The sequence below is a fragment of the Camelus dromedarius genome, chromosome 12, assembly GCF_036321535.1.
Source record: "Camelus dromedarius isolate mCamDro1 chromosome 12, mCamDro1.pat, whole genome shotgun sequence".
Taxonomy (NCBI): domain Eukaryota; kingdom Metazoa; phylum Chordata; class Mammalia; order Artiodactyla; family Camelidae; genus Camelus; species Camelus dromedarius.
Window position 1 is genome coordinate 9,704,987 of NC_087447.1, and position 27,982 is coordinate 9,732,968.

Below are 27,982 nucleotides of genomic sequence, written 5' to 3' on the forward strand. Positions count from 1 at the left end.
GATCCTGATTTCCATCCACCACCTGCTCACCACTTTCCTGCTTCCCTTCTCTGACTGTGGCTTGGGGCAGCTGCAGAAGAGGAGTCTGTGGGTTCAAGCCCCGCTAGTGCCCCCTGCCCAGGGAGCAGGTGGACCCACTGACTCACGCACTCAGGGGTGAGGGTGCAGACCTGCTGTCAGGCAGGGGGCCAGCCTAGAACTGCCCAGCATTAAAATGACCCAGCATGCCACCTTCTCGTGACAACACAGGCATCTCAAGCTCCACCGAGACCATCAAAGCCTGGGACGCGAAGCCTCCAGCGCCAGCCTTGTTCCCGGAGTCTCTTTCCTCTCTGGGCCTCAATATGACGCCTACAGCCCGTCGCAGGAAGCAGACTCCCAAACCCGGGCAGGGGGTGTGGGCCGAGGACGAAACCCCGCCCCCAGGGGTCCCTGATCTTTGCCCCCGCCCCGGGCTCCGCGCCTCCCCAGGAGGCCACCGGCTGGCGGGCGGCGCTGCCTTTTGTGTGTTTCGTTCCGAGGTGCCAGAGACCCCCCCCCCCCCAGTCGTCGGCCGCGTCCCCTCGCGGCCCCCGGCCCCTCCTCTCGGAGTCCCCAGCTCCCCTGCTCGGCTCCGCGTGCCAGCTCGGGGCTCGCTGGTTCGCTCCCCGCGGCGCCAGGAGGAGGGGCGAGGGCCGGCAGCCCCCTCCCCCGCGCGCGGCGCCGGAGCCCAGCCGAGCCGGGGGGACCCGCCGCCGCCGGTCATGTGGGCCGGACTGCTCCTCCGGGCCGCCTGCGTCGCGCTCCTGCTGCCGCGGACCCCGGCCCGCGGCTACACCGGGAGGAAGACGCCCGGGCACTTCGGGGCCGAGAGGTAAGCGCCCTGCGCCCCTGCCCTGCCCCTCCGCGAGAGCGCTACCAGCGCAGAGCCGGGAGGCGCGAAGGGGCGTCCCGGATCCGCGAGCAGGCGCCGGTCGGGGCTCCCCCGACCGGCCGCTGTCCGCGCGCGGGCGCAGCCCAAGGGGTCGGGACAAAGGGACAGCAGTTTGTGCTCTGAGCGGGTGCCCATTCTGCGCCCCTGGCCGGGCTGTCCTGACTAGGACCTGGCGCGGGGAACGGAGATCCAGGAGCTGCCTGAGCCACTCTTGAGACCAGTGGAGCGCGGACCCCTGGCGAGGGGACCCCGGGACATGCCACTGGTCTCCAGACTGGCTGGCTTTCGCTCCCGAACGTGCCCGGGGCTCTGCCTAGGCAGTGCCTGGCCTGCCCCGCGGCGCCCGCCGCTCTGTGACTAGGGGCTCCCTGTGTCCAGGTTCTGCGCACGCCGTGGACCTTGGAACCGCCGGGGTCTCTGGGTTATGTTTCGGTTTCCGCCTGTGTTTGCGCGCGGGCGGGGGTGGGGTGTTTGCCCCTTGCTCTTTCTCAATTGATGCCGCCCTCCCCTTGTGTCTCCTCCCGGCGGAGGCCGTGCCGTCGCGGGCCGAGGGCGTGTGTGCGTGATGCTCCGAGCGAGGGAACACGGTGTCAGCGGGCGGCCTGGCCCGCGGCCACGGCCTCGAGGGGCGCGCAGGGGGGCGGCCCCTCGAGGCTCGCAGCCGCACGTGTGTTCTGCAGCCACCGCCAGTTCCTGCTCAGATAGGCCTGGATCCGCGGCGCGTCAGAGCCTTCCTGCCTGCCACCTGTCTCCCTGTCACCACCCTCCCTAGGCTCCTTGGGGCTCTGTGGTGGGTGCTTGGCCCCCGCCCACCTAAGGGTGAAGCTCCACCGGCTTCCCGGACATCCTTCCATCTGCTGCTTTGGTGGCACCCCTGTCCCTTTGAAAGCCCCATCTGAGCAACAGGAGCTGCCGGCTCCTCCTTCGCTGGCTGCTGCCATAATCGCTCCAGCAAGGGCAGCGGGCGAGACATCCCTGCCGCACCCCCCACCCCTTTCCAGGGCCCCTTTTTCTGTGATGACTTCAGAGAGGGAAAAGTCTCTCGCAGGCTCCAGGGACAGTTTTCTGCAGACGTTTCTGTTTTGCCATGTGCCCTGAGTTTCCCTTTCTAGAATACTTGTCACTTTTGACACAGGTTATTCTCCCCCAGAGCAGGCTGAGTCTGTCTCTCCACTCATGTCCCCAGTGCCTTCTGCCATGCCTGGCACCTGGTGGGTGCTCCGTAGATGGCCTGACTGGCAGAATATTCCCATCAGCCCCCAAACACAGGTAGAACACTGTTGGGAAGGGTTTTCTTGTCCCTGTTCTGTTGCACCAGGATTCCCAGTTCCAACCAGGCTGGACTTCATTATCACAGAACCAGTTCTAGTCATGGTCTCCATCCCCCTTCAGGCTCGAGCACGTGCAGCTCCTTCTGCCTGGAACACTCCTCCACTCTCACCAGCCGCCTCTGTTCCTCTCTCCCACCTCAGCCCAGGAAACCTCCCCAGACGCTCCTTGGGGCTCCATAGCCTGTTGCCTTGTGGCACTTGTCACACTATGTTGTTGTCACCTGGTTCCTATCTGTCCCTGGAAGGCGGGGAAAGTGGTTTGTTCGTGGCTGTGCTGCCTCGCCCAGCCTCGGGCGCTCTGGGTTCCCCTTCACTCCTTTGGGCAGCTCGCTGGTGCCCCCTCCCCAACTCCAGACTTGTCACCTGGGGAATGACATCTCTCCAGCCCCCTTGGAGCTGCCGCCCCCCCCTTCCTCTCTTCTGCTGGCTTTGCTTCTCAACCTTGCCCTCAACAGCCATTTACTGAAAACCTACTATGTGCCAGGCACTGCCCTTAGTGCTGAGGTGAGCAAAAACGATGAAGCCCTTGTCCTCAGGGAATAGTTGGGGAGCCAGGCAATGAATAAATCAACAAACTAATACATAATTTAATGTCCCAGGGAGTAAGTGTTATGAAGAAGAATAAAGCAAGGTAGGGTGGGCAAGCAGGGTCTCCTGAGAAGGTGACATGAACATAGACCTGGGTAAAAGAAGAGACGGAACTATGTGTTTGGGGAGGAACCTTCGTCATAGAGGGAACTGCAAGTGCAAAGGCCCTGAGGCAGCCGTCCCTGGGGCTGTTCATCCACTGCAGTCTTCCCTCCTCAGCTCTGTGGCCCCTCTTTGCTCTGTGTTCATGTGGCAGGCATCTGTAGGAGACTAGTGTCTGTTCTCCTACACCTTTATCTTTGTCCTGCCTCCAGGAGGGACTGATGGTCTGGGTCATTTTTCTTTGGAAACTTCCCACTATTCCTCTGGCAGGGGTGTGGTGTCTCCAGAACTGTTTGTTGACTGACTGACTCACTGACTGGCTGGAAGGCTTTCACTGCCCTGTAGAGGAATCCTCCCCTCTGGTACAGAATGTAGAAGGTGTTCTCTCCTCTCTTGCAGACGCCGGCTGGGCCCCCACGTCTGCCTCTCAGGGTTCGGGAGTGGCTGCTGCCCTGGCTGGGCACCCTCCATGGGCAGTGGGCACTGCACCCTTCGTAAGTGCCTGTCTCTGTGCCCCGAACGTCCTCCACAGAAGGGCGCTCATTCCCTGGGCTGGCCTGAGGGGCAGATTGGGGACCCCAGCCCCCACTCCCTCACCTGCCTTTCTCCTCTCAGCCCTCTGCTCCTTTGGCTGTGGGAGTGGCATCTGCATCGCTCCCAACGTCTGCTCCTGCCAGGATGGAGAGCAAGGGGCCACCTGCCCAGGTAACTGGGGGTGGGGTGGGGCAATGCTGATGGGAAGAACTCAGTTTTCACTGAGATTATGTGCTAGGCCCTGGGCACTTGTGCCCTGGCATATTGTCTTCAAACAACCCCGTTAGATAGGCATTCTCATTCCCATTTTATAGATGAGGAAACTGAGGCACAGAAGCTAGTGACTCGCCCAGGGTTATACGGCCAGCAAGTGGCAGAGCTGGATTTAAACTCAGGCCTGTTTGCCTGCAGAGCCAACTTCCCAAAAAGATTTAGGAGGAGCCCAGGGAGGCGGGGGCTGCTGGGACTGTGGCCTGGTGCATGCTCATGGGTGCGGTGCCTGTTTTAGAAGCCCACGGACCCTGCGGGGAGTATGGCTGTGACCTTACCTGTAACCATGGCGGCTGTCAGGAGGTGGCCCGAGTGTGCCCTGTGGGCTTCTCCATGACAGAGACAGCTGTCGGCATCAGGTGTACCGGTGAGAGGCCTGGGGACCGTGGGGAGAGGGTGGGTGGTCCCGGTCCTGCCAGGATGGTTTCCGGAGAGATGCCAGAGCAGAGCTGAGCGTGGAGCAGCTCTGAAGTTTGAGAGTGGGTGGGCAGGCAGGTGGACACATGAAATTTGTCCCTTCTGCTACTTCACAAATACTCACAGGGCTCCTCTTATGGGCCAGGAACTGAGCTGGGGCTGGGGTTACGGGGGCAGTCCTTGCTTTTATGTTGCTTCAGAATACGAGGCAGGGAGACAAGTAAGGACGATGACAGTCCCCTGTGAGGGGACCGTTACTTGTGGAGTGGACGGTGCCGGGGCCCACGGGGCACAGGGAACCAGGACTGGAATGGAGGTCTGACCACCAAAGGCTCCCTTGGAAAAGTGACATTTGAAACTTGAGACAAACGAAACTCAATGGTTATTTTGTAAAAGTATTATTTGTTCGTATTTTAAAAAAGCTCCCATGGGTGAAGTCTGTGACCTTCCCCAGAGGCAGCCACTGTGACCAGTTTCTTACATAGCTTTCCAGAGAGCTGAAAGCCTTTTTTTTTTTTTTTCAATTTGAACTTTGTAAAAATAATATTTCTTCCCCTGAATATAAAAGTAAAAAATAACTTATTTTGGAACATTTGGAAAGTAAAAGGGTAGAAAGATGAAAATAAACATCTCTCTGAAGTTCCTACCCATAGATATTTGTTACTAAAATGAAGTTATTTTTTTTTCTGCCCTTTCCTCTGGGTGTGTCTGTGTTTGTGAGTGTGTGTGACTGTGCTTATGTGTGTCAGGCATGTTTGTGTGTTTTATAAAATTGGGATCATACCTTTTTTATTGCTTTCGTTCATTATTTTTCTCACTTAACTTGGTGTCATGAGCAGGAAGTTGTCCTTACAACATAATTTTTAACGGCTCCAGATGTGGCTGCTGTAATTCAAGTCCCTAATTCTGTGCCATCCATCATTAGCTTGTCTGCAATGTTTTGCTGCTATAAATAATGCTGCAATAAAGAGGCTTCTGGTCGGCCTCTCTGATTATTCCCAGAAGGAGAACTACGGGGTCAGGGGTCTCATGAAGGAGTTTTGGTTGAAGTCCTTTCCACACACACATGGCCGAGGCAAACTGGACCAAGGGAAAAGCCAGAGCCCAATGTCAAAGCAAGCGCAGGGCAGGGGGGCACTGGCCACCACCATGAGGGGCCCCGTGGGATGGGGTGAGTCAGGGTGAGCTCCTTAGAGGTAGTGAGTATGGCCCCAAAAGGCCCGCCGTGGGAAGAGCAAGAGAGGAGAATGGAGGTGACCAGCAGGTGTGGGACCAGGGGGCTGGATGAAGACTCAGGGGCCGACTGGAGTGGGCAGAGCTGATCCCATAGGCCCTCAGGAGCCGCCATGGTTCTCAGATAGGAAGGGATGCCTTGAAGCTGAAATGCAGAGCTGTCTCCCCTCTCCCCGCCCCTGATCTGAACCTCCTTAAAGTACTACTTGGATCCAGTCCCCCTACCCTGGGCAGAAGGCTTGGTGACCCCTTTGCGCTCCACAGCCAAGCCTTAACCCGCCACCTCTCAACTCTGCCTCCCACTTCTCGGACAGGAACCTAATCTCTGGCCAGACTGAGTCCCCAGCATTCCCCATCCTTCCAGGAAGCTTCTTAGACTCTCTCTGCTTGACGGCTCCCTCCTCCTGACACCTCCTGGACCTTCCAGTCCAGCTCTCCTCCAGTGCACCCCTGCTGTGGCCAGGCGGTCCGTGATGGGGCACGTCTCACCGGCCACATGCTGGCCTCTCGTGGGCGTGTGTTGTGGCTCCTACATTCTCAGGCTGCAGCCATCTGGAGAGTCAGCAGTGTCTTAGTCACACTTGTGTCCTCGGCAGCTTCCCCCTCCACCCCTCTAGGTCTGCTGCACACAGGCAGTGCTCCAGAAACACTTAAGGGAATTTAAACATCCTTTCTGCCCACTCCCGTCTGCCTTTTGGGGTTGCCCTGTAGGTGGGACCGTTGGAAATGATTCTGTCTCTGCCAGCCTCTCTGTCATCTGTTCTGTGTGGGTCAAAAAGAGGCCTGGCCCGTCGGCCTCTTCTTCCTGGGGGCTCCCTCGTAGCCAGATGACTTCCTTGGGGTAGGGTGGGGGTTCCACCCTGCTAAGAGTAGGCCCCGTGTGGACACAGAGTCCTTATGGGGTGGGTTTTCTCCCTGCCCCCGAACCACGATCAGAGTGGGCTGTTCAAGAATGTTTTCTGTCTCCCCAGACATCGACGAGTGTTTAAGCTCCTCCTGCGAGGGCCACTGCGTGAACACAGAAGGCGGGTTCGTGTGTGAGTGTGGGCCGGGCATGCAGCTGTCTGCTGACCGCCACAGCTGCCAAGGTGAGCGGCTCTGGGAGGGGTCATGGTGATGGCGTCGCCACTGCTGTTAGACTCTGACCTTGTACTCAGGGCCCTTGCGGTCCCAGCCTGTGCTCTCTAGGCATGATTGTGTCTCACCTTCACCCCGACCCCTGAGGGAGATATTGTTAGCATCCTCACCTTACGGATGAGGAAACTGAGGCTTCAAAGCCATTCTGTCAGTAAGAGGAGGAGTCAGCTTGCATCCAGGTGTGTCTGACTCTAGGGTCTTTTCTCTGGATCACGACTCAGGAGAAACTGCTAGTGCCTTTATTACAGGGTAGGGGTTGGGAGTGGAGGAGAGGCTGAGGGGAGAGCTCAGGGCAGGCAGAGCAGACTAACCTGAGGGAGGAGGCCGCTGAGATGGAGGAGGTCAGAGGGGACAGGGCTGTGGGAGAGGCATGCTGTGATGGACTCACTTCATCCACCCGCCTCGTGCTGGGCCAGGCTCTGGAGACACACAGTAGGAAAACATCCTGCCCTCCAGCAGCCCCCACCTGGTGGGCAGGGGAAGAATAAAGAGGCTGGGATGAGGGGTAAGTGCTGTGGGAACCCAGGGAAGAGAAGGCATCTTTTCTTCAAAGGGAACGGGATGAGAGAACTCATCTATAAAACAGAAACAGACTTGCAGGCGTAATAAACAATCTTATGGTTACTGGGGGAAAGGGAATGGGAAGGGGTAAATTTGGAAGTCTGAGATTTGCAAATGTTAACCATTATATATAAAAATAGATAAAAAACAAATTTCCTCTGTGTAGCTCAGGGAACTATATTCACTATCTTGTAATAACCTTTAATGAAAGAGAGAACATGAAAATGAATGTGTGTATATATATGCATGACTGGGACAATGTGCTGTACACCAGAAATTGACACATTATAACTGACTATATACTTCAATTAAAACAAAAGAAAGTAATTACTCATTCTGTAAAAATGACTTTTATTTATAGAAACCAAGGAAACATTCTCTCTTTAACAAGGCAGCAAAGACAGAAGCTCCCCTTGATACTTGGTACCATTTTCTGTGTGTTTGAAATTTTTGTAGATTATTTAAAAAGTTTTAGAAGTCATGGCCCTAGCCTCAGGCCCTCTCTCTCACTGCCAAGCTCTGCTCTCCCTAGAGAATAACCCTAGTATCTTAGTATCTGCTTGGGCCACTATAACAAAATACCACAAACTGGGTGGCTTAAACAACAGAAATTTATTCTTACAATTCTGAAGGCTGAGAAGTCCAAGATCAAGTTGCTGGTCCATTCATTTATTGGTGAGGGCTCTCTTCCTGACCTGCAGAAGGCTGCCTTCTCTCTGCAACCTCACAAGGCAGAGAGAGAGAGAGCGCAAGCTCTCTGGTGGCTCTTCTTCTAAGGGCACTAATCCCATCAAGAGGGCCCCACCCTCCAGACCCCATCTCAACCTAATTACCTCCCAAAGGCCCCCCTCCTTTTACATCACACTGGGGGTCAGGCTTCCATATATGAATTTGGAGGGAACATAATTCATCTGTAGCACTTGGTTATCAACCCGATGAGTGCCCTGCCTGCCCCTCCCTAGTACGGGTACATAGGCACACGTGCATTTACAGAGATAGGATAATAAGAGATGAGTGGCTAACAGTTGTTGAACTCCTGTGTTCCAGGCACCATGTGAAGCACTTAAAATGCATTTTCTCATTTCATTCTCAAAATTATCCGGTGAAGTTGGTACTGTTTATTTCCATTTGCCTGATAGGAATATTAAGGCTTAAAAAATGAACTTGCTCACAATCACGTTAGAGCTGAGATTTGATCCCCATTGGTCCTCTGCTTGTTTTTTTCCCTTCAACAATCTGTCTTGAAGATATCTTCACATCAGGGTCAACAGACTTGCTTTATTCTTTTTAACTGTTGCCTGGTACTCTGCAATGCAAATATCTATAGTTTACTAATGCTTCTCTTATTGATGAACATGTAGATTATTTCCAGTTTTTCATAATTTCAAACAATGGCTTGGGGAAGCTTTGACAGAGGAGGTGGTTTAAAAGCTGGGTTTTGAGGTATGGGTAAAAGTTTTCCAGCCAGACAAGATGGGAAGGCATTCCAAGCAGAAAGGAGAACATGGGCAAAGGGGGAGGGCCACAGGAGCATTTAGAAGATGGCAAGAATTTAGGCCAGAGTAAAGAGAAAGGGACAAGGAGGGAGGTGGGAAAGGCAGCCCAGGGCTCATGAGCTCTGGTGCAGCATTTGTGCTTACTGGAGCCTTGGAGGGGTTTTAAGCAGAGAGCAGCCTGATCAGGGTGCCCTTTGGTCAGAACATCCAGGAGGCTGTGTAGAGGGTGGCTACAAGGCTGTTGTTATCTTCCAGGCTAGAGACAAAGGTGCCCTGGGTGGACTCGGGTGTGGCGGTGAGGCTGGAGAGAAGTGGACTAGTCCAGGGGGGACTTAGGAGTTGATAGACTGAATATGGGTGGTGAGAAGGAGATGGGTGAAGAGTCTGGTAGGAGATGTCAATAAGGGAGGCAGGGAGGACCACCTATTTCCAAAACTCCAGGGGGAAATAAGCTCCAGCTGTGTCCTGTTCCCTTCAGACACTGATGAATGCCTTGGGACCCCCTGCCAGCAGAGGTGTAAAAACAGCATTGGCAGCTACAGGTGTTCCTGTCGAACTGGCTTCCATCTCCACGGCAACCGGCACTCCTGTGTAGGTAAGGCCGGGGACCCTGTTGTCTTCGCACTGACGCTGCCAATCAGGAAGATGGACAGGCTGAGCCCAGGGACAAGGAAAGGGCAACAGCCTGGACCTCCTGGTTCCCTGGAGCCTGCAAGCGCTCAGAGCCGGCCTTTCCCCCGGGGTTGGCGTGGCTCCTAATGGAAGACCCTGTCTTGGACTTTTCCTGGCCCCATGCCACTTTCATCCTGTTATGTTTCTCTTCCACCCTCTCCCAGATACACCCCAAGGATTCCTCTCTGCTCACCCATTTTCTTGGCTGCCTTTGCTCCCCTGGGTAAATAAAGCACGTTATGTCTTGGTTCCTCTGGTTTAGAAGGAGACCCCTGTTTTCTCAGCCCATTAGCAGAAATTTCCAGAAAGGGATTGGCATGTTTGGCTGGAGCTTGGCTCATGGGTTGAAGGTGGGGTCCCATGGGCCTGAAAAAAGACCTTGTTCTAGCAGAGCTGGGTGTTTGTCCTGAAGCCTGCCCTGAGCAGTGCAGTGATTTTTGAGACTTTTTCAGAAGGGCCCACACCACTCGACAGTGCCTGACAGTGGGATGGTGGAAGGTTTGGAGATGAGATCCCCAGTGGGGCCCATCCCCACCAGCCAGCACTTAATCACTGCTCACAGTGCTGGGGCATAAGTTACTGGTGCATCTACTGGATGTATGAACCTTCCAAGGGACTAGCACCAGATTTCAGCCCCACTCCCGGCCCTCTAAGTCACATCCGCACCCTGGGGCAGGGATGGACCCCATAAGAACGTGGCAGGGAGACTCCCCCAAGCCTTTTGGGCTAAGGGATGGAGGAAGAAGGACTCGTTAGCAGGGACAAGGCAGCCGTTGGTAGCGAGGTTCTCCCGCAGATGTAAACGAGTGTCGGAGGCCGCTGGAGAGGCGAGTCTGTCACCATTCTTGCCATAACACCGTGGGCAGCTTCCTGTGCACCTGCCGACCTGGCTTCAGGCTCCGAGCTGACCGAGTGTCCTGTGAAGGTGAGCGCCGGCCCCGCCCTCTCGGCCCCAGGCCCCACCCTCCCGGAGCTGGCCCCGCCCCGGCCCCGGGTCCCGCGCTTCCAGAGCTGGCCCCTCCCCGGCCCCGCTCTCCCAGCGCCAGGCTCTCTTCCTTCCCCTGAACCTCAGCATCTCCTCCTAGGAAGCCACATCTGGGTGGTGGAGGAGGGGACACACTCTGGACTTGTCAGGACACAGAAGTAGGGAAGGGTCATTCCCAGAATGGATCTCTGAGGGCTTAGAGAAGGTCTGCCTGGCTCAGGAAACCTGAGTCTCCTCTGTGGCTGTCGAGGAAGGGAAGGGAGAAGAGTGTGATTTTGCAGCGTCTCAGGCAGCTGGACCTTCAGCATCACCAGCTGGTAACTTCTGTCTGCTCCTTTGGTACTTTTTCATCAGTCTTCTCCCCTAGTCGTCACCGCCGCTCCCTCGGTTTGAGTTTAAACTGGTGGTATTAGACCCATTATATTGAAGACACTGGCTCAGAGACATTGAGTGACTAGCAGCGCTGGAGCTGAGTCCAGGCCCCTTGAATCTCGCCTCTGACCCCTGCCGCTTCCCTCAAGACACCTCTCTTTCCTTTGCAGCTTTCCCAAAAGCCGTGCTGGCCCCATCAGCCATCCTGCAGCCTCTGCAGCACCCCCCTAAGATGCTACTGCTGATTCCAGAGGCAGGCCGGCCCGCCCTCTCCCCAGGACACAGCCCTCCTTCTGGGGCCCCAGGGCCCCCAGTGGGAGTCAGGCCCACCCGACTGCCATCCCCCACACCTGCACTACCCGTGTCCTCCCCCTCTGCCCCGACGCAGCTGCTGTCCACCCCGACGGCCATCCCCGTGCCCAGTGCCTCTCTCTTGTGGACCCTCAGACCTCCTTCACAACTCCAAGAGAAGGTGGTGGTGACCCCTTCCATGCCCAGGGGCCCGGAAGCCACACGCCTGGCACCAGCACCCCCTGCCTGTTGGCACCTGGGAGCCATGTATGAGTCGGGGAGCCGCTGGACAGAGCCTGGCTGTTCCCAGTGCTGGTGCCAGGTGGGCATGAGGGGTCCTCGGGCTGTCCCTGGTCTAGTATCTGGGGCCTGGTGGTGGCTGGAACTCCAGTTTCTGCTTCTAGGATGGGGAAGTGACCTGTGAGAAGGTGATGTGTGAAGCTGCTTGTTCCCACCCGATTCCCTCTGGAGATGGGGGCTGCTGCCCGTCATGTACAGGTGCGAGCTGGTCTGGGGGAGGCTGTGAGTGTCCCACGTGGTCCTGCCTCTCACCCTCCCCGGCCTTTCTGTAGCTGAAAGGCTGAAGCGAGTTCCCCGAGCCTCGCCCCCTGGGGGCTTCTGATTTAGCAGGTGTAGGACCCAGGACTTTGCATTTCTCACAAATTCCCAGGCAATGCTGGTGTTGCTAAGTCAGAAGTCACTTTAAGAGCCACTGGTCTATGCTGAGGTACCCTTCAAGGGGGAACATTTCATCTCCTGAGGATCCTTTCCGAGCTTCATTCATTCATTTATTCATTCATTCAGCGAGTTCCTCCAGACCCACTCAGCAGTCGCCTCCTCTGTCCCTACCCCCTCCCACTGCAGGAATAATCATTTATGAATTCTCCCCCCTTTCTGATTCCCTCCAACAACCTGCTGACAGTTTTTCATTTGCCTCTCATTGCTGTTAGGATAAAGACCCCAAATCTTAACAAGTCCTTCAGCAGAGCTCCTCAAAACTCACTCTGCACGTGAATCTTGTTAAAATAGAGGTTCCCATTCAGTGGATTTAGGGACAGGCCTGAGCTTCTGTGCTTCTGTGAACAACAACCCCCCCAACATGATCAGTTGCTTTTCCGCTGCACTTTGAGCAGCAGTGAAAAAGTTTTCCTAGGGGTTAGAATGAAAATGATAATTGTGATCTTTTACTGTGTCCCTACCGCATACTAAGGCCTGAATGTAAAGTGCTGGGTGCATTACATCTGCGGGTGTGCATCCTTTGAAGCCCCCTGCAGGGCACGTGGTGTATTTCCATTTTGCGGTAGACATAAGAGTCCTAGGCTAAGTGACATGTCCAAGGTCGCTCAAGGGGCTTAGCAGGCAGGCCAGGTTTTGAACCCAGAGCTGTCTGGCTGCCTTTCCTGCCTTATGGGAATAAAATGCCATGTTCTCAGCGGTTCTGGGTTTATCAGACATGAACGGAGTCCTCCCAGGGCATTCTATGCGAATATCTCCTGTAGTTCCCCAGGGGTCCTAGGACCACACAGGTCTGAGTGTGTGGATCTGCCACTCCTGGGGCATCCAGGCTGGTAGGAGAAGCCTCCAGGTACATTTTGCCTGGAAAAGTAATGAGCCCTCAAGCTTCCTCTACTTTGAAGAGGTCCAATGCCTCCATTCCTGTTTGTCTTTCAAAGGCTGTTTTCACAGTGGCGTCATCCGGGCCGAAGGGGACGTGTTTTCACCTCCCAACCAGAACTGCACCGTCTGTGTCTGTCTGGTGAGCATCACAAGATCCCAAAGCCTTGCGGGTGTTTTCTTAACCTTTGGGGGTTTTAGAGGAAGGAGGAAAGACTGGATGTTAAAGGTGAGCTTGACTGAATGGTGGGAGAGTTCTCGGGTTGTGGATTTTGGTCGGAACCTGTCGAATTTAAAAGTGTGGGGTCGGGTGGGGAGGGAAGCCTGTAGTCTGTGGAGTCAGGGAGGCTTCTGCTGAGCAGAAAAGAGCCAACAGGCACACAGGGTCCATCTGTCTAGGAAGGGGAGGGGATGAAACTCCCTCGGAAACTTCCCACCAGGGAGGCTGTTTTTCTCTCCAGGCAAAATATTTGCCAGCACCATAAAGGTGTCCACTTCGGGAGGGAGAAGGCTCATGACCAGATTTAGCTTGTTAAAGAGTATTTTGCTTTAAGCAAATCCACTGCTTCAAGCACCTACTAAGTGCCAGATGCTGTCCCATGGATTGGATTATGAGCATACAGTGTGTGCCAGGCAGGGGGCTTGGTGCTTTCCATCTAGTTCCTCACTTGAGGCTGCTGGCAGCTCTTCCAGGTTGGCTTTACTGCCCCTATTCTACAGATGAAAAGACTGAGGCTGGGAGGTAGCTGAGCTGGGATTTGAGCAGAGATCTGTCTGCATCCAAAACCCAGGCTCTGTCCACCAACTCTCACTGCCTCTGATCATCTTTAAAAGCGGCCCCTGGTCAAGCAGGGATGGTGGAAGCTGCATTGTAAGGTTGGGTGGGGGGCAGGTGACAGCTCCTACCCCCTTTTGTTGAGCCCTTCCTCTGTGCCACGCACACAGGTGTAGTGGTCAAACGCTGGTGTGCATGACCACACTTCACAGTCCTCAGTGACCCCTGACTGAGGAGCCCTTCACAGCTCATCTCACATACAGGGAGACCGAGGCTCAGAGAGGGGATATACTTTGCCCAAAAAGTCACATGACTTGTAGGAGCAGACCATGGACCTCAGGTCTGGCTGTCTCCCAAGCCTGGGGCTTTTTTCGTAACTTCCAATTTTTAAAATTGAGTTTTAAATGTAATTTCTTGGCCAATATGGTCACTTGGTTCAAAATTGAGATGCACAGGAAGGTGCCTTTGGTGGAGTAACATCTGTTCTCAGCATCCTCAGCATCCTTCCGGAACTTCTGTATGCTGTGGGAGGGGTTCTATTGGATGGGTGCCATGGGGGGGGGGATGCCATGGGGGGGATGCCATGGGGGGATGCCATGGGGGGGATGCCATGGGGGGATGCCATGGGGGGGATGCCATGGGGGGGATGCCATGGGGGGATGCCATGGGGGGGATGCCATGGGGGGAATGCTATGGAGGACTAGGCAGCTTGCTCTGCTCTCCGGTCTGCTCATCTTGGAAAGGGGGATATTCTAAACCACACCATAATAAGCCCTGGTACTGGGTCCCTGCACAGTATCCTTGTGAGCCCATAGTGACATATAAAGGTCTTGGACGGCTTCCTTTTGGAGGCTTTTGTGTGGGACAGGAGACCTGAGTGTGGTGGAAATAGGGAACGACAGTAGGGCCTGACAGAGAGCCTGGTGCCCCTCCTCCACCTGCTCCCCCCCAACCCCCCCCCCGGGCCCCCCACACCTCTCCCCTCCTCAGGCTGGAAATGTGTCCTGCATCTCCCCTGAGTGTCCTCCCGGCCCCTGTCAGACCTCCCCGAAGCCGGACTGCTGTACTTGCGTGCCAGGTAAGTGGCTCTTTGGTTGGGGGAGGGCATTTAGCCTTTTAGTGTGTCGGGGAGGTGCTTTGGGGGAAGGATGAGTGGAGGACAGAAGGAGGAGATTGATTTCTGCTTTAGAAACCCAGATCAAGGGAAGCATTTCAAAGCGCCTGTTTTAATTGAGCACCTACCGTGTGCACAGTAGTTTGGATACGAGATTGGGCTCACAGCCCGGCCTGCCCCCGCCCGGGGTGGTGCCTTCAACACTGACAGGAAGGGGTTTGAATCCACCCTTGGCATGGCTCTGTCCCAAGACTGGGAGGGGTGTCCCCTTCCCCACTAATGAGTTGGTCCTTTGTTAAAACATGGCTCTCTTTCCTGAGATGACCTCATTGCTGTCACTGCCGGCTCTGGGCCACGGCTGTGTGGGGCGCTTGCCAGTCCTTGATCTCAGAGTCCATATGGAGCAGCCCTGAGGGAGTACTATTAATAGCCCCATTTTATAGGTGAGGAAACTGAGTCTCAGAGAGGTCCTCACTGCCCAAAGACACACAGTCAGTTAGTAAAGGAGCAGAGCTTCAGCTCAAGCTTATCTGATTTCAAAGCTAGTGTTCTTTTTATTTTACTTTTGAAATTTTTATTTATTTGTTTTTTTGACAGAGGTACTGGGGATCGAACCCAGGACCTCGTGCACGCCAAGCACAAGCTCTACCGCTGAGCTATACCCTCCCTCACATAGTGTTCTTTTTAATACTATTTTTGTTACTGTTGTTTTTTTATTGAAGCATAGTCAGTTTACAATGTTGTGTCAATTTCTGGTGTATTTAATACTATTTTTTGAATATTATATTATTTTTAGTTAAAATAGTTTTTGAAGAGGCAATACACTCCCTAGGAGGTAGGAACCATTAACCCCATTTTACAGATGAGAAAACTGAGGCTTAGCGAGCCTTAAGTATCTTGCCCCAAGTGAGTTGTGTAGCTGGGATTTGAACCCAGAGCAGTGTGACAGAAGTCAGGTGGGCCTGCGCAGGTTTTTTAGGCTGTTTTTACCAGTGTGGGAGTGGGGATCTTCAGATGAGAGGCTCCCACTGAATCCTCCCAGCCTCTAGGGAACAGCAGCGTTCCCAGACTTTGCTTTAGGTGTCTAGGGCTGTCTTTTTTTTTTTTAATTGGCATATAGTTGATTTACAATGTTTTGTTAGTTCTGATGTACAGCATAGTGGTATATACATATGTGTGTATATATATATATATATGCATATACACACATACACAATGGAATACTACTCAGCCATAAAAATGAAATAGTGCCATTTGCAGCAACATGGATGGACCTAGAGATGATCATACTAAGTGAAGTAAGTCAGACAGAGAAAGACAAATACCATATTAAACAGGGCCATCTTTTTCATTTCTTCTTTTCTCTGACTCTAATTATTCAGGGCCTTGTTGCCTTCTCAGTTAGGACCTAATTTTGATGTGGCTCATTCTCTGTCAATTTTTAGGTACCAGTGTACCTTTAGCTGAGAGTTTGGAGGGGGGCTACGGTTGGGGTCCTGGGTGTAGGAGTGCTGTGGGGTATCATGGAGGTGCGTTTTCTTCCCCAACCCCCCCACCCATTTGCTCCCCCTTTTCTTTAGCTGCGCAAAGACCGTGAACTGCTTCTTCCTTTCTCTGCAGTGAGATGCTATTTCCACGGTCGGTGGTATGCAGACGGGGCTGTGTTCAGCGGGGTTGGTGATGAATGTACCACCTGTGTCTGCCAGGTAGGGGCTTCTTCCAGGATGGGTGACGGGGAGAGGGTAGGGCACCGGACTTCCCCAGGATGCCTTGTCCAGGAGGAGAGGAGCAGCCGTGCAGCAAAAGGGATACTGACGAAGCAAAGTGATCAAAGGGACCTTAGCATTCACCAAGGCCTCCCCTCCGCCTCCCTGAAGTTTGTCCTTGAGCAGTGCTATTTACTGAGCACCTACTGAATGCCTGGGTCAATGCTGAGTGCTGGGGATGCAGCTGAGCACAAGACAGCCCCCTTCCCCTCTGTCAGGGGGCACGCAGCTAGGTGGGCAATGAACAGGTGACCGGGGGGGAGCTCTTTAGTTCTAGGAGGGAGGGATGCTAAGCAGAGATGGTAAGGATGTCGAGGACTAGTCAGGTGGGAGCTGAGACAGGTGTGCCTGACAGAGGGCACTGCATGAGCAGAAGGCAGGAGGCAGGAGAGAGCACGACGTGTTGTAAGGTCTGAAGATGTCCATTCTGGCCGGAGCCCAGGATGCCAGAGAGGCTGGAGACCAGGCTGAGGCGGGCATCCAGTTTGGGCTGGGTTCTGAGAGGCAGGGCGTGGGGTGGGCTTCTCGTGTGATTTTCGGAGGGTGCGCTCTCAGGAGACACTGGTGGGGGGAGCAGGACAGGCAAGGGAAGAGGTCCAGTGAGGACGGGGTCTCAGGCTGATCCCAGGGGAGCTCTGGAGTGTAAGCTGCTCTGCAGAGGTGAGTGTGTCTAGAGGCGAGGGAGTGGGGCTGAAGGAACCATCCAGGCACCTGGAGGACACAGCCCCATCAGCTAAGGTGGTACTTTGGGGTGACAGCCTCTGCCTCGGACTCAGTCATGAAGGGCTTTGCCAGACAGGCAGAGGGGTTGGACTTGGCAGAGGTGCCAGAGAGTTTTAAGTGGCAGAGTGATGAGATCAGGTTGACCCACAAGAGAGTTCTTTGGCTGCAGGGTGAGAGTGGATTGGAGTGAGAACAGGAAGCTGTTGCAGAAGTGAGGCGGAGAGATGCTGGAGGCAGCAGCTAGGGCAGGCCAGGGACCCTCCGGCCAGACAGCGGCACCTTCCCTGTACCCTCTTCCAGCCTCACCCCCAACCCCCAGTGGAGGACTCGCCCTTCCTTCCACTCTGGCTTGCTGGAGATTCATCACATTTAGGAGGATGATGGCAGCCTGCCGGCCTCCTCTTTTGCTCTTTCTGGTCCGTGCCCCTGGGCTCTCTTCCAGAATGGGGAGGTGGAATGTTCTTTCACGCCATGTCCAGAACTGGATTGTCCCCGCGAGGAGTGGTGGCTTGGCCCTGGGCAGTGCTGCTTCACCTGCAGGAAGCCCACACCCATGACAGGTGAGGACCACGCAGCCCTGCATCCCAGGCTGCACCCACCCCCGGGTCTGGAGGCTGGAGAGGAGGGAGGCTGAGCGTCACCCCTGAGACTGTTAGTGTGTGTGTGTGTTCTCCGTGTGTGTTGCATTAAGTGTGTCTGGAAGGATGTGTGTGTGTCTGTGAGTGTATATATTTGTCTGTTTTAAGTTTGTGTATGAGTGGCATCTGTGTGTGAGTTTGTGTACGTGTGTCCATGTGTTTGCGTGTGAGTTGTATCTGTGTGTGTTTTTGAGTGTGTGTGTGTTTTTGTTGTGTGTCTGCTGTATCTGTGTGAGTGTGTGTGTGTCCATATGGGAGTGGGTTCTGTGAGTGTGAATGGCTGTGTTTGTGGGTGTGCACGGAAGCTCACATTTGTGAGTGTGTCCCTGTATACTGGGTGCATGTTGGGCAGGGAAAAAATTCACCATCTGAGCCAGCGGGTGGCAGCTGCGGGAAGGTGGCTGCGTGGACACTGTGTGAGTGAGCCGAGGCATCTGTCTGTCCTTGGCGGGGCAGTGCCGTCTGTCCCATGGGCCTTCAGGACCCTCCTTGGCACTTCTACCCATGCGCCCTTTCTCCCCTGCTGTCCCCTGGCCAGGCTGCTCTCTCGACGACAACGGGGTTGAGTTTCCGATTGGACAGATCTGGTCTCCCGGTGATCCCTGTGAGTTATGCATCTGCCAGGTGAATGACAACCTGCGCGCCTTCAGCTGCTTTCCCGGCCCTCCCCCCTCCAGAAGCGGGGCCACCCCAGGCTGGCGGCCCCAGTCTCGCCTCCATGCTGTCAAATCCCATTTTTACAGAAGGGGCTGGGATCCAGTTTATTCTGTCTTCGTTAGACTTTCAGGAGGACAGAGCTTGGCGGTCTGTCTTCAGAGTGGTGTGTGACACACTGCTTGTGTGGGGACCTGCTGGCATAAAGAGATGAAAGTAGGAATCCTGGTAGCGGGTTTTCCCCGGGCACAGATGACCAAGGGAGCTGGGGCAGCCCGAAGCCCTCTAGTTCAGCTGCGAAATTGCAAGGCTTCCTTCCCTAACACGAATCACGTGACCTCATCTCATCAGAAGTGGATAAGGTGAGGGCGCGTGAGTTTTAGCGTCAGATTGACAGAAATGCCAACACAGCATCATTCTAGCTCATGTTTAAGTATAGGTTGGCTTTCTTTTCAACTTTAAAGGAGTTTTGAGTCCCTTAGAGGTTAGAGCTTTATTTCTCAAAATGAGATCCCTGCACCCGCAGTGCCATCAGCATCACCAGGGAGCTGGGTAGACCCTCAGGCTGCCCAGGCCTCCGGACTCAGCAATCTGCCTTTTAATCCCCGGGTGACTCACGTGCACATAAGCCTATGAGAAGAACGGCCTTTGAGTCCCTTTGATGCACCATTTGTTAAAAAGTCCTAGACCTTTGCAAAACTTGGACACATTTCACTGGAATTAGAGTCGGGAGGAAAGTATATCCGCTGCCTTTTTCTCCTTTAGGACTGATCTCAGGCATTTGTATGACAAGAAAGTAACGTAAAAGGTTCATAAACATTCAGATTCTTTTAGAAAAAAAGAAATGTATATGGTGCTTTCATCTCTGAAAGACATTTCCGGTGGAATACCTTTCTATAAAAATAGTATTTTATTGTACTCCATAGATCTGGGGTGAGCCAGGGTTTCAGGGAAACTCTGGGAGGAGAATTTGGATGGGGTCACAGCGCAGTCTTGGCCTCTGTGGGAGAGGAACAGGAAGCCGAGGAGACCAAGACCCCAGCTCTGACCTTCCCCCTCCTGGGATGAGGGACGCCTTTCTGGAAGGCTCACACCTCCTTTCCCAAGAGGCTGGATCTCTTTGGGGATCCCTGCCAGCTCCTAGCTGCCTCGTGGTGCTCTTTAGGGCAAATCTTGGCCAGTTTGCAGCACTAACCTTTCTTTTGGGGGGGCCGGCAGGGTGGAGCAGGGTGGGAAGGGAGGTGGGGACTGGTGTTGCAGGTGGGTTCTTGGTGAAGTTCCTCCTTCCTTCAGGCAGACGGCTCAGTGAGCTGCAAGAGGACAGACTGTGTGGACTCCTGCCCTCACCCGATACGGATCCCTGGACAGTGCTGCCCGGACTGTTCTGCAGGTAATTCCCCTCCCGGGGATGTGGGGGAGAAGCAGAGCACCCTCCCTGGCCATCCCTACCCAACCCCCGGCCCCCGGGCTCACCCTGTGTCAGGCTTCTCCATAAAAAACATGCTTTATCTCTGGTCATCCTCGCAGTGACCCTGGGGACCCAGCCCATTTTACAGATAAGGAAACTGAGGCTCAGAGCCAGAAAGCAGTTTGCCCAAGGGAGGCCCTGTCTGGGTGCTGGAAGCAGATGTGAAGATATGCAGAGCTTGCAGCCTAGGTGGGGTGATCAAGCAACTGTATCTGGAAATGATTAGAGAACAGGGAGAGGAAACGAAGAGCACCCCTTATGTTCTAATAGTCATTTTTTTTACCTTTTCTGTTATTTCAGAAGTAACATTTTATTATAGAATATTTAGAAAATACAGAAAGCAAACAAAAAATTAAAAGTGCCCATTATCACTTTTTTTTAATTGAAATACAGTTGGTTTACAATGTTGTGTTAATTTCTGGTGCACAGCATAGTGATTCAATTATATATATATATTCTTTTTCATATTCTTTGTCATTATAGGCTATTACAGGGTACTGAATATAGTTCCTTTTGCTATACAGTAGGACCTTGTCTTCAAAATCTTGAAGTTAAAAGTGTTCTGTCCCTTCCCCAACTCCCGGGGCAAGTGCCTGGGGAGGCAGCTGGCCTGACCTTTGCTACCCAGATCGGCCTTGGACTCCCGCCCTGGGGAAGGCCGGCCATGCCCCGGCTGGTGCTTACCGCGTGCTCTCTCTGGCAGGCTGTACCTACACAGGCAGAATCTTCTACAACAACCAGACCTTCCCATCCATGCTGGACCCGTGTCTGAGTTGCATCTGCCTGGTATGACCACACAGACCTGACCCCTGTCTGCAGAAACTCCCCAGGAACTTCCCACCAGCTCCTGAACCCTGGAGGCAAAATCCAGAGACCTCCAAGAGAAAGGTCACTCTGGGTCATGGTGAAAGCCGGCTCCCTCCAGCCCTGCCCAGGGTGAATCTTTGTTCAGGGTCAGAGAAATATTTTTAACCCTACCTAGCAAAAGTCCTCCCCTTCTGGTGACCAGGAAGGGTCTTGGGGGCCAGCTCCTTATGGTATAAAATGCGGCCCAGGGATTCCTGCCGAGAGTGGGGGTGATGCACTCAAACCCAGGACTCTGTATGGAATCTTTAATACACTCACATTCTTAGCCTCTGCTAGTGCCAGTCCCTGCTCTCAGCTCAACCTCAGTTAATCCACGGGGGGGTCCTATGACTTGGGTACCACCTCCATCCCCATCTGCTAGGTGAGAAAATGCAGCACAGAGAGACAAGTCATTTGCTCAAGACCCCACAACTAGTCAGTCACAGTGCCAAGAATCAAATCCTCATATTCTGAATCTGCTTCAGAAAGCACACTTTTACCCCTAAATGATAGGGATATCATTTAGTATTTGGAAAATGGAAAAAAAAAAAAGAAAGTCCTTATTGCTTGTCATGCCAAAATTGTTTCGTGCCAATGGAGTTTCTTTGCTGGTGGTGGGTACAGACGCTGTGTGAAAACAGACAGGTCTACAAAAAGATTGAGAAATTCGGGGTGAGCATTTCTGGCCTCTGAGTGGCCCTATTCATTCATAGCCATGTGCTCTGGGGAGCTTCGGCTTCTGGGTCCTTTCTCCTACGTTTTTAGTGCTCAGCGTCCCTGGGTGGTTCATGGATTTGTTTGACAGGTACCTGTTGACAGATAAGATCCGTAGACAAGGCCAGGCTCTTGGTCCCGTAGGGCTTGTGTTCTAGTGGGAGGACAGACTCTGTCAGTGAACAGTTCCTCTCCCACCTCTGACAAGGACCTCTTCCCTGACCTTGGTGGCTCTGATGGGCACTCAGTGGCTGTGTGATCTGTCCTTCCCGACTGTCCTTCCAGCCTCCCTGAATGAAGGGCCTTATGTGTTTTCTGTGTCCTGCAGCTAGGATCGGTGGCCTGCTCGCCGGTGGACTGCCCCATCACCTGCACCTACCCATTCCACCCCGACGGGGAGTGCTGCCCGGTGTGCCTAGGTTAGTGGGACCAGCCACCCCATGTCTGGGGCTCCCAGGTGGGCTTTGGCTCTCACAGCGCCTGTCTCCTCTGCCCCTGCAGACTGCAACTACGAGGGCAGGAAGGTGGGAAATGGCCAGGTGTTCACCTTGGACGATGAGCCCTGTACCCAGTGCATATGCCAGGTGAGCTGGGCCTGGGGACCCTGGAGACTCCTGGCCAGGGCTTCTAGCCTTTCATCCCTTGGCCAAACTTGGAACCCCTTAGCCAGTATCCCCGCATCTTCCTCCTGCCGTTCTTCAACTTTAATTACCTGCCAGAACGCTTTCAGATTTGATGGTATCCTCTCCCTTTGTAAGTTTCCTTAAGGTGGCCCTGCTCCATTGGGCTCACCTGTTCAGGCGAGGGCTGGGTACTGCAGCATCCGCCCCGGATCTTTCCGTGGGTCCAGCTGCTGGTGCCAGAAATCCCCGAGGACGCTGCTCTGGGCAGGGAGTTGCTCTGGGCTTTCTCATGTGTGTCCTTCTGCTTCCCCAGCTGGGAGAGGTGAGCTGTGAGGAGGTGCCCTGCCAGAGGGCCTGCTCAGACCCCTCCACACCCGCTGGGGACTGCTGCTCCTCCTGCCCAGGTAAGTGGGCCTCTGCAGCTTGGAGTTTCACCATCGTCTCGTTCCACTTTGCTCTTCTTCCCAGAGACACAGAACTTGTACTGGATGTGAGAAACCCAGGCTCGGAGAGGGAACATGGCCTGCTCAAGGTCACGCGGCAAGCACGAAGTGTGCCCTGGCCTTGCTGACCCTCATCTGTGCTGTTTATGCTGCCTGTGACGTGCCGTCTGACAAGTCTGTCTATCGTTCCTTTTTCTTCTTCATTTCTTCCTTCCTTAATCTCCTCCTCTGCTCTCTTCCCTTCTTAAAAATTAGAATTTAGGAATTGAATCCACTTTGCAGGGGAATAATTGCTAATATGTACCAAGCACCCGTTATGGGTCAAGGAACACCATATATTATTTCTTTTTTTAAAAATTGAGGTATATATGATCCAGCAATTTCACTCCTGGGCATATATCCAGAGAAAACTCTAATTCGAAAAGGTACATAGACCCCGATGTTCATAGCAGCACTATTTACAATAGCCAAGACATGGAAGCAACCTAAAGGTCCATCAGCAGATGACTGGATAAAGAAGATGTGATATATATACAATGGAATGCTACTCAGCCATGAAAGAGAATGAAATAATGCCATTTGCAGCATTATGGATGGACCTAGAGAGATTATCATACTAAATGAAGTAAGTCAGACAGAGAAAGACCAATATCATATTGCTCATTTGTGGAATCTGAAAAATGATACAAATGAAGATATTTACAAAACAGAAACTGACTCACAGATACAGAAAATAAACTGATGGTTACCAAAGGGAAAAGGGGGGAAAGGATAAATTAGGAGTTTGGGATTAGCACATGCAAACTACTATATATTAAAATAGATAAACGACAAGATCCTACTGTATAGCACAGGGAACTATAGTCAATATCTTGTAATAACCAATAATGAAAGAGAATATATATATGTATATATACATATAACTGTATCAGTGCTATACATCAGAAACTAACAAAACATATAGTATACTTCAATTTAAAAAACAGAAAAGGTAAAAGAAAATTGAGGTATAATTGACATATAACATTATATTAGTTGCAGGGGTACAATGTAATGATTTGATATTTGTATATATTATGAAATGATCACCACAGTAAGTCCAGTTAACATCAGTCACCACACAAAGTTACCAAACATTTTTTTCTTGTTATGAGAACTGCTAAGATTTAATCTCTTAGCAACTTTTAAATATAGTATTTCAATACAATATTATTAACTATAGTCATGTGTACATTACATCCCCATGATTTATTTATTTTATAACGGGAAATTTGTGCCTTTTGACCCCCTTCACCCATTTTGCCCACCCCTCACATCCCACCTCTGGCAACCACCAATCTGTTCTCTGTATCTTTGAGCTCTTCTTCTTTTTTTTTTTTAATGGTTCTACATATAAGTGAGATCATATGGTATTTATCTTTCTCTGTCTGATTTATTCATTTAGCATAATACCCTGTGGATCCATCCACGTTGTCACAAATGGTAAGATTTCATTTTTTTTGTGGATGAGTAATATTCCATTGTATATATATATATATATACATATATACACCACATCTTCATCCATTCATCTATCAGTGGAAACCTAGTTTGTTCCCATGTTTTGGCTATTGTAAATGATGCTGCAGTGAACACTGGGGTGCAGGTATCTTTTTGAATTAATGTTTTCATTTTCTTTGGATATGGACCTAGGAGTGGACTTGCTGGATCATATGATAGTTCTTTTTTAATTTTTTGAGAAACCTCCTTACTGTTTTACACAGTGGCTGCGCCAATTTGCATTCCCAACAACAATGGAAGGGTTTCCTTTTCCCCACATCCTGACCAACACTTGTTACTTCTTGTCTTTGTGATGACAGCCATTCTAACAGGTGTAAGGTGGTATCTTATTGTGGTTTTTTGATCTGCATTTCCCTGGTAATGTGTGATGTCGAGCATCTTTTCATGTACTTGTTGGCCATCTGTCTGTCTTCATATATCTTGTTTCATTCCCTTTTCACAGCAACTCTTTGTGATAGGTCCTATTAGCATTTTCCAGGTGAGGAAACTGAGGCACAGAGAGGTGACGAGAGATCCTAAAGGTCACGCAGCTGGTTGATAGAGCCAGGATTTGAGCCCAGAGTTGATGCTTTCAGCTACTATGCTGCATTGACTCCTGAAAATTATTCTCATCTATTTGTCTGTCTCCATCATTAGTGTTCATCCACGTGGCTCTTTTTGCAGAGATATAAACAGGACGTGGACAACCTACTGTAACACACAGTTTCAAAGTATTGCTGTAGCCCTCAGCTGGCCATTTGAAAAAAGCTCCCATACTCTGGTTTACTTACCCCTTGCCTTTTTAGTTGATAGTTAGGTGGTTTCTTTCTTTTTCCTCTTTTTTTTTTTTTGGACCTACTGTGAAAAACCTTTGGTCAGACAGCTTTTTTTTTTTTTTTTCAAATTTTGTGAGTTGTGTTCGGACCCTGCAGTTAAATGGAGTAACTAGATCATAGGGCGTCAGGAGTGGTTTGGTAACTCCTCCGGCATGACAGCACATGACCAGACAGGAGTCCTAGACAGAGAGCTGGTTCCCCACATACCTACCAGCTCTACACTGTGTGTTTTGAGTTTAATTTTTTCTAATTCAACATGTCCATCAAGAACCGTGAATGTGGCTTTTTTACGTTTTTTAAACTTCCAGCAAGACAGTGAATTTTTCCATGGATTTGTGGCCTGGATTTCCATTTGTATAAAATGTCTCTTTAACTCCTTTGATCTTTTGAAGAGGATGTTCTCTATTTAGAGCAGCTGTTCAGATCTGTGGATGAAGAGCTGCTGTCGAGACTGGTGGGGCTGGAGGCACCCTGATCCCATACAGTCATTCTGTTGGGGACTGTTGAGTGATTACAGAGTCGATCTCACCTTAAGCACCCCAAACCCTTCTGCAAGCTGATAGGTATTATTCCCTCTGCTTTCTAGAGGCTAAGGTGCCAGGCAGCGTAGGGAGCATTTGACCTGCGTGATCTCATTTAAATGCCCTGGGAACATTCCAGCCTGCACGCTCTCATTAGCTCCATTTTGCAGATGGGGAAATGGAGGCTCCAAGAAGTTTCTGTCTTGAGGCCACACTGTGTGGTGGTGTTGGACTCAAGCCAGGTCCCTCTGATTCCTTACGCCTATGCTCCTTCCCATTCTGCTCTCCTGCCTCCAGATGGGGAAACTGAAGCCCAAAGAGGTGAGATGCAGAGCCTAGTTCCTTCTCCTGGAGCATCAGCCTCACGTCCGTTTGCCACGTGCCTCTTCCTAATGAGAGCCCTTTCTTTTCTTTCTTTCTTTCTTTTTTTTTTTTTGCATTCTTTTTTTATTGAAGTACAGTCAGTTTACAAGGTTGTGTCAATTTCTGGTGTACAGCATAATGTTTCAGTCATATGTACAGAGAACTCTTTTTTTTTTAAACAATTTTTTATTGAGTTACAGTCATTTTACAATGTTGTGTCAAATTCCAGTGTAGAGCACAATTTTTCAGTTATATGTGAACATACATATATTCATTGTCACATTGTTTTTCGCTGTGAGCTACCACAAGATCTTGTATATATTTCCCTGTGCTATACAGTGTAATCTTTTTTATCTATCCTACATATGCCTGTCAGTACAGAGAACTCTTTTTAAGGAGAAACAGTTTTTTATTGAAATACAGTATGAATTGTTTCCTTTAGATCATGAATATTTCTTGAGATATAATTTATATACCATACAAGTCACACACTCAAAGTACACAATTCAGTAGTTTTCAGTATATTCACAGAGTAGTGTGACTGTTCTTTTGATGATTTATATATCTATATATTTTAAATTGATGTATAGTTGATGTACAATATTATATAAATTTCAGGTGCATGACCTGGTGATTCACAATTTTTAAAGGTTATAGGTTACCTTTTGATCATTTTAATAATGTAGTAGTTCCAATTTTTAATATGTTAGCTGGCCTCTGTCTCCCCCTGATCATACCTTCCTCCAATATTTTCTCTAATATTCTCTCTTCCTTCCAAGTTCTCTCACCATGGATTAAACCCTTATGATGTGCCAGGTTCCAGGCTGAGACTTAAAAACAAATTTTTTCAATAGATTTTTTTTTAGAGTGATTGTAGGTTCACAGCAAAACTGCGCAGAAGGTACAGAGAGCTCCCACATACCCCCTGCCCTCCATTTATGCACAGCCTCCCCTGCCATCAACATCCCCCACCAGATGGTACATTTGCTAGTTGGTGAACCTGCACTGACATAAATGTCCCCCAAAGTCCATAGTTTATGTTTGGCTTTAGGCTGAGATCTGTCAAGCACCGTTTCATTCCATCTTCACTGAATAGCCCTGTGCAGTCATTGTTACCATGAAGCCCATTTTACAGATGGGGAAATGGAGGCTCAGGGGAGTGATGTGCCTTACACAAGGCCGCACAGCCAATGCCTTTGGTGGACTGCCTCTGTCTGCTCATGGTTCCTTTTCCGTCTACTTCCCTGGAGGCAGGAACTTCCCCACCCCAACCCCAGATGTGCAAGGACCCTTGGAGGACAGAGCTTGGGCATCTGTCTCTGGTGCAGCTACTCCCAGAACTGCCTCAGCCGCAGGGAGAACCATTGTGCATCTTGTTGCATCACCTCTCTCTCTAGATTCCCTGGAGGAAAGCCGGGGGCTCTCTCCTCGTGGGGACATGGAGCTCAGCAAGGCGGCTCGGAGCCCCCGGGGAGACACTGAGGCCCCCGTCAACTGCAGCTCCTGCCCGGGGCCCCCAGCGGCATCACCTCAGAGGCCAGCGCTCCAACTGCTCCAGCTCCTCTTAAGAACCAACCTGTCTAACATGCAGACTTTACCTGTGAGCCCCTCAGGAGCCCAGGCCTCGCCTTCGTTCCCTTTGGGGCCAGGGGGCAAGTTGCCAGGGGAGCCTAGGGCCTCCCAGCCCCCTCGGCCCTCACCAGGGCCTTCAATTCCTCCAGGAGCCTCCTCTCTACCTCCAGCCTCTCCTGGGGCTCCTGGGCCACCTCCTGTTACTCCAGACCCCTCATCCTCAACCGCTGGGGCCCACACGGCGTCCAGACGACCCTCTCTGCCTGCCACCGTCCTGACTGAAGCTTCAGCCCTTTCCACGAAGGGCCCCATTACCTTTCTCAGGCCTCGCAGACTCTCCGCAGCCTTTGCAGCCACGGCCAGCTCGGACCCCCCGCAGCCTGCCGTGGGGACCTCACGGGAGGAGGAGGCCGCTGGGTAAGCAGGCCTCCATTTCAGGGCCATGCCCAGGAGACTCCGGACAGAGAAGACTGCCAATGGCCCTGGGAGCTTGCAGGGCGGCTCTGGGGGCCGACAAGGCTGCTGAAGCCGGAGGCTCACTCCTGCAGGACTCCTGGTGGGGATGGAAAGCCCCCAGGACCCGACGTAGCCTTGTCCCCAGGAAGCATTTGGGATGTGCTGTGAGAATCCAGCAGTGTGTCCTCCACAGTCAGCATCCTCCCTGGATGGCACGGCTGGCCTGTCTTGAGAAATGTCGGGGCGGTCGAGTCCTCCCGCTGGAGGAGGAGGGTCAGAGGGGGATGGGATTCCATGGGGATTGTGTCACCAGCCATCCCACGTCCTTACCTGAGGTTCCCTGATTAAAGGCTATCTCGGTGTCCCCCAGGCTGCCCTGTTCATTCGCTTTCTTGCCTTTGGAAAGCTGGGAAAA

General features: G+C 52.1%; 1 protein-coding gene and 1 non-coding gene across 2 annotated transcripts; one reads left to right on the plus strand and one right to left on the minus strand.

Annotated features, from left to right (window-relative positions):
- Positions 1–743: 743 nt before the first annotated feature.
- Positions 744–27,931, plus strand: VWCE (von Willebrand factor C and EGF domains). The gene is made up of 20 exons (XM_064492285.1): positions 744–853; positions 3,334–3,428; positions 3,550–3,639; positions 3,977–4,105; positions 6,360–6,476; positions 9,061–9,177; positions 10,051–10,179; positions 10,782–11,224; positions 11,307–11,400; positions 12,576–12,658; positions 14,282–14,369; positions 16,026–16,111; positions 17,337–17,454; positions 18,071–18,156; positions 19,480–19,576; positions 20,358–20,440; positions 21,543–21,633; positions 21,716–21,798; positions 22,151–22,241; positions 26,937–27,931. Exons 1-20 carry the CDS (start codon positions 744–746, stop codon positions 27,530–27,532), a joined length of 2,826 nt encoding a protein of 941 aa, XP_064348355.1. The 3' UTR covers positions 27,533–27,931.
- On the minus strand, positions 15,000–15,072 carry TRNAA-GGC (transfer RNA alanine (anticodon GGC)). The gene has a single exon. It is a non-coding gene; the product is annotated as a tRNA-Ala (tRNA).
- Positions 27,932–27,982: the final 51 nt, after the last annotated feature.